Below are 6,031 nucleotides of genomic sequence, written 5' to 3'. Positions count from 1 at the left end.
CCAGCACTGATAGAGACTTCACTACAGCTATTCAGTACGTGTATCTATGAAATGGCAACTCAGTGCACATACTTTACCCATGAATGGGTAAGTATAACGTCAATTATAGTAGAACGTTTGTTACAAGTACAACCTGTTTAGATTTTAGTGGTTAGTTCATGCTCAGCTTCTAATTATAGGACAATAACAAGCCTGCTCACATCACAGAACATTTGTTAGTCCTTGTTATTTTTTAATTCTTTAATTTTTTTGGTCACTAATTTTCCCATTACAGTGGGACATGTGTATACACGTGTATTCCGAAAATGAACAGAAACTGCTTGTAGTGGTTGTATTAATGCAATTATTTTGTTTCAATCTGCAGGTGTTTTTTTCTGGATAGTGGATTAAGATGGAAAAAAAGCAATTCCCTCTTTTTGTTTTGATTGTAGTTTCTGTGTTATTAGGGGTCATCCTTACCCAAATGTTTACTGGATATACATTTATGGACATATTGCCCTCTAGTTTCAATGGTTCTGAAACAAACAAATTCAGTTTGTTTTCCATAACCCCCATTAAACACTCAAAACATTTAATGGTGTCTGCATTCATCGATCACAGAATCAATAAGGCCATTCGAGTTATCAGCATAATCAGAAGGGACAGTCTGCAGCCTCTTTACTGCATCTACTGTAACAATGACCATAACTGCCAGACTGCTGAGGCTGAAGTCCAGATACACAGTGACCATTTTGGTTTTCCATATGCAGCTTCAGATGTTCTGTGTGATGGTGCACACACTCAAGATGCAGCATTTGTATCCATTTCAACTAGTAGAAACATCTCTGCCATTTATTCTGAAGATCTCTTACCAATAAAGAACACAGTGACCAGGGAATCATTTAAGTTCAACTTCAGTGTATGTATCTCAAACCTCTTTGGAAGCTATAATAATGTTCTGCAATTTGTACAAACCATGGAAATGTACAAGCTTTTGGGTGTACAACATGTAGTGATCTACAACACAAGCTGTGGTCCTGACCTGGAGAAACTCTTACAGCATTATAAGAGGGAAGGAATTTTAGAGATTGTTCCATGGCCTATTGACCATTTCCTTAACCCATCTAAAGGATGGAACTTTGTGGAGCATGGTGGAGACCTCCACTATTATGGTCAGTTGGTAACCCTCAATGAGTGTATTTATAGAAACATGTATCAGTCCAAATATGTTCTTCTGAATGACATTGATGAAATCATTATGCCTTATAAGCATGCTAACCTTCCATTACTGATGGAGGATCTTCAACAGCAGCACAAAGACATGGGTGTGTTTTTCATTGAGAGTCACTTTTTCCCCAAGACACAATTTGAAGAGAGTGATCGATTCAGTCGGCCAGAATGGAGAAATATACCCGGTGTTAATATTATGGAACATATTTATAGAGAACCAGATAGAAAAGACTTAGACAACCCCAGAAAAATGATTATCAATCCAAGGACTGTAGTGCAAACATCAGTGCACTACGTACCCCAAAAATATGGAGATGTTTTTTTTGTGCCTTTTGATGTATGTCGAATTGTTCATATAAGATCACCACGACAAGGGACTCTTACCAAAGATCAACTGGTTGTTGATAAAAGGGTGTGGGACTTTGCCTCAGAACTCATACCAAACATTGATAAGACTCTACAGGCATCTGGTTTGATGGAAATTACAGATTGATATGATATTCATTTTAGTGTTTCTTTTTTTTTCTGTGGCATTGCCTATGTCATAAATGTATGTAAATGTCTAGAATAAAAAAAAAAAGTACAATTGTGTTACCAAAATTTATTTATGGCCCATTTTGTAAATGTTATTTGACTGTCCTTTTACACTTTATTATCAACTTTCTTATTGCCACAAGTAGATACTCCTGAACTGTCTCTGATGGAATATTGACTGCCTGGGGGAGCTACTAGTCTCTGGGCCCATCAGCGCCAATAACGCGAACGCTCCACTTTCACTGTCACGTGGTACAGCCCGCTGCATACAGTGGGAGTTTTCTTATTGCTATGGTAATTGTTGGTAATGTTGTCACGGAACGCTCGCCTCCCGCGAGTCACGTGGGTTGGCCCGCCACGAGCAGTGGGAGGGTCGTTGTTTGTGACCACACCTGCACCTTGTTTTGTTTATGCATTTAACCCTCGTTGTAGTGTGCAGGATTGTTGGTTATTGTGGAAGTAACGTTTTGATGTAGTGTTCCTTATGTTATTGCTAAACGTATGCATGTTTATTGTGCTTGTTTCTTGTAAACCATTTCATGTTCATGTTAATGTTTGTAACGCTTGTGAGTACCAATATCGTTTTGTGTTTATGTAAATAAATGTACGTCCCAGTCGCTGGATTCTGTGCGTCCTGCCCCTCGCCCTGCGGCACTCGGGCCACAACGCGTTATAAATGTATATGTCTCTGCATGTATTTCCAAATAATATGTCTCTCACTAAGATGTTAATTTAAAATTAGCTGCTTTCAGCTAGGTAGCTAATTAGCTAACTTGTTTATAAATGCAAAACAATTAGCTACAGTGGTGTGAAAAAGTGTCTGAAAAAAAAAACACTTTTCACACCACTCTAGGTGGCTACCTAGCAAGATAACTTATCCAAATTAACGTGCGTTTCAAATAGATTTCTTACTAATATATTAATAATTTATTCTCTTTGTAAATTACTTTATAATTCCTAAAAATAATTTAAAAGGAATCTAAGACACATTTACACACCCATTCTCCTGCCACTATCGTGACTTAACTCTTGTTCTTGTCTGGCTTTTTTTTCCCAGACCTGAGTAGCTCCCTTTCTGTTTCGCATTGCATTGTGGGTTGTTGTTGTCCATCCAAACCATACTCAAAAACCAACCAGTTCTATGTATGCTTTGTGGATTTTTGAGTTTACCCCACATTGACACTATTAACTCTACTGCATACTACATATTCAAATACTAGTTATCATCGGTAATTAATACACAATTGGGATGCATCCTAACTTAAAAGCAGGGTAATGGAATGGCACAGAAAAACAAGCAAATCAGTTATATAGATAATATGCAGCAGCGCTACGACTTTTACCAGCGCTACATACTCCGAATGCATAGTATCTGGGCAAAGTATTAGGACCCTACATCGAAATCACTCGGTGCAGTAAAGCGCTTACTAAAGACCAAATGTCCTGTATGGCTTTGAGGCACATTTTTAAAACAGAACTGCCTACCCTAAAACGTAGTGTGTTGGCCCGTTTAAGTTGTATTATGTTGTATTGTACTTTCCAATAACAATTTTTTAATGTTAAAGCGCCCATAAATGTGGTAAAAAGCGTGCTTACACATTTAGTCTGTCGACAATTTTCTGCCAGTTTGCCTCTCTACATTTAATAACACTAGCGATAGTTTATTTCCTACTAATAATTACTTAATATTCTTCATGAGTAATTCCTGCTAATTCATAATTCATAAATATTAAAAATATTGCTTGCGCGCGTGATCTACCATTACAAATGCCTGGCTTGAAAAAGAGTACGGAGAAACCTTAATTGCATGCACGTTACAAAACGCCCAGCGAATAAGAAATAAGGGAGACGCTGTAAACAGCATCATTGCCATTATTATTAGGGGTCCAGTGCTGTAACCCTATTATATGTTAGAGATTTGTTTAAGAATTCTTATTCAGATCCATTACTAAAACCAATCGCCCAGACGAGAACAAAGGTCCAACAGACATGAAATTCGGTAAGTAGGTAGCAGTCCCCTCCACAACGCCAGACCGATTAGATGATAGGTATGACTATAATACAAACGTATTCCATAACACTGTATATCACAGAGTCAAAATCCGCTCCCCCACCCCCCACCCCCACCCCCACCCCCCAAGCTTGTAAATCCATTTCAACACTACTTGGATTCCACATGCCAATCAAAAACAGGTTGAGTGTGCATTGCATATCTTGTATATCTGGTCCCAACCCAGCACTGATAGACACTTTGGTACAGCTATTGAGTACGTGTATCTATGAAATGGCAACTCAGTGCACATACTTTACCCATAAATGGGTAAGTATAATGTCATTTATAGTAGAACGTTTGTTACAAGTAGTTAGTTCATGCTGAGCTTCTAATTCTAGGACAATAACAAGCCTGCTCACATCGCAGAACATTTTTTAGTCCTTGTTATTTTTTAATTCTTTAATTTTTTTGGTCACTAATTTTCCCATTATAGTGGAACATGTGTATACACGTGTATTCCGAAAATAAACAGAAACTGCTTGTAGTGGTTGTATTAATGCAATTATTTTGTTTCAATCTGCAGGTGTTTTTTTCTGGATAGTGGATTAAGATGGAAAAAAAGCAAGTCCCTCTTTTTGTTTTGATTGTAGTTTCTGTGTTATTAGGGGTCATCCTTACTCAAATGTTTACTGGATATACATTTATGGACATATTGCCATCTAGATTCAATGGTTCTGAAACAAACAAATTCAATTTGTTTTCCATAACCCCCATTAAACACTCAAAACATTTAATGGTGTCTGCATTCATCGATCACAGAATCAATAAGGCCATTCGAGTTATCAGCATAATCAGAAGGGACAGTCTGCAGCCTCTTTACTGCATCTACTGTAACAATGACCATAACTGCCAGACTGCTGAGGCTGAAGTCCAGATACACGTTGACCATTTTGGCTTTCCATTTGGAGCCTCAGATGTCCTGTGTCATGGCGCACACACTCAGAGTGCAACACGTGTAGCCATTTCAACCACTGCAAACATCTCAGAGATTCATAATGAAGATTTCTTGCCCATCAAGAATGAAAAGACCCATGAATCATTTATGTTCAATTTCACTGTCTGTATCTCCAGCCTTTTTGATAGCTACAATAATGTTTTGCAATTTGCCCAAACAGTGGAGATATACAAACTTCTAGGTGTTCAACATATAGTTATCTACAATACGAGCTGTGGACCTGACCTGGAGAAACTCTTACAGCATTATAAGAGGGAAGGAATTTTAGAGATTGTTCCATGGCCTATTGACCATTTCCTTAACCCATCTAAAGGATGGAACTTTGTGGAGCATGGTGGAGACCTTCACTATTATGGTCAGTTGGTAACCCTCAATGAGTGTATTTATAGAAACATGTATCAGTCCAAATATGTTCTTCTGAATGACATTGATGAAATCATTATGCCTTATAAGCATGCTAACCTTCCATTACTGATGGAGGATCTTCAACAGCAGCACAAAGACATGGGTGTGTTTTTCATTGAGAGTCACTTTTCCCCCAAGACACAATTTGAAGAGAGTGATCGATTCAGTCGGCCAGAATGGAGAAATATACCCGGTGTTAATATTATGGAACATATTTATAGAGAACCAGATAGAAAAGACTTAGACAACCCCAGAAAAATGATTATCAATCCAAGGACTGTAGTGCAAACATCAGTGCACTACGTACCCCAAAAATATGGAGATGTCTTTTTTGTGCCTTTTGATGTATGTCGAATTGTTCATGTAAGATCACCACGACAAGGGACTCTTACCAAAGATCAACTGGTTGTTGATAAAAGGGTGTGGGACTTTGCCTCAGAACTCATACCAAACATTGATAAGACTCTACAGGCATCTGGTTTGATGGAAATTACAGATTGATATGATATTCATTTTAGTGTTTCTTTTTTTTTTTCTGTGGCATTGCCTATGTCATAAATATATGTAAATGTCTAGAATAAAAAAAAAATATGTATAATTGTGTTACCAACATTTATATATGGCCTATATTGTAAATGTTATTTGACTGTCCTTTTACACTTTATTATCAACTTTCTTAATGCCACAAGTAGATACTCCAACCTTAGAAGGCTGCTCCCCGAATTTGAATATATATTACACATTTTTTTTCAAAGGCTTTTGTGTAGTCATTGCTGTCTCCTGCATGTATTAGCAAAATTGTTACATCAGCAAAAATTCCTTATGTATCCAAAGCCAGACAATAATTTCATGCAGTTTCTTCAATACATTAGATT

The 6,031-nt window shown here is 37.5% G+C and overlaps 2 protein-coding genes across 2 annotated transcripts; both read left to right on the top strand.

The window, feature by feature from the left end:
* Window positions 1–463: 463 nt before the first annotated feature.
* On the top strand, window positions 464–1,702 carry LOC145651989 (uncharacterized). The gene has a single exon (XM_081700883.1). It carries the CDS (start codon window positions 464–466, stop codon window positions 1,700–1,702), a length of 1,239 nt encoding a protein of 412 aa, XP_081557009.1.
* A 2,737-nt stretch (window positions 1,703–4,439) lies between these two features.
* LOC145651988 (uncharacterized) lies at window positions 4,440–5,657 on the top strand. The gene has a single exon (XM_081700882.1). It carries the CDS (start codon window positions 4,440–4,442, stop codon window positions 5,655–5,657), a length of 1,218 nt encoding a protein of 405 aa, XP_081557008.1.
* The last annotated feature ends 374 nt before the right edge of the window (window positions 5,658–6,031 follow it).

The sequence above is a fragment of the Electrophorus electricus genome, chromosome 18 (genome assembly GCF_041902795.1).
Source record: "Electrophorus electricus isolate QZ-2024a chromosome 18, ASM4190279v1, whole genome shotgun sequence".
Classification (NCBI taxonomy): Eukaryota; Metazoa; Chordata; class Actinopteri; order Gymnotiformes; family Gymnotidae; genus Electrophorus; species Electrophorus electricus.
The sequence above is the reverse complement of the archived record's forward strand: the minus strand, read 5'-3'. Positions and strand labels throughout refer to the sequence as shown.

Excerpts from the sequence above, each read along its gene's own strand:
- LOC145651989 (XM_081700883.1), top strand. The coding sequence starts at position 464 with ATGTTTACTGGATATACATTTATGGACATATTGCCCTCTAGTTTCAAT.
- LOC145651988 (XM_081700882.1), top strand. The coding sequence starts at position 4,440 with ATGGACATATTGCCATCTAGATTCAATGGTTCTGAAACAAACAAATTC.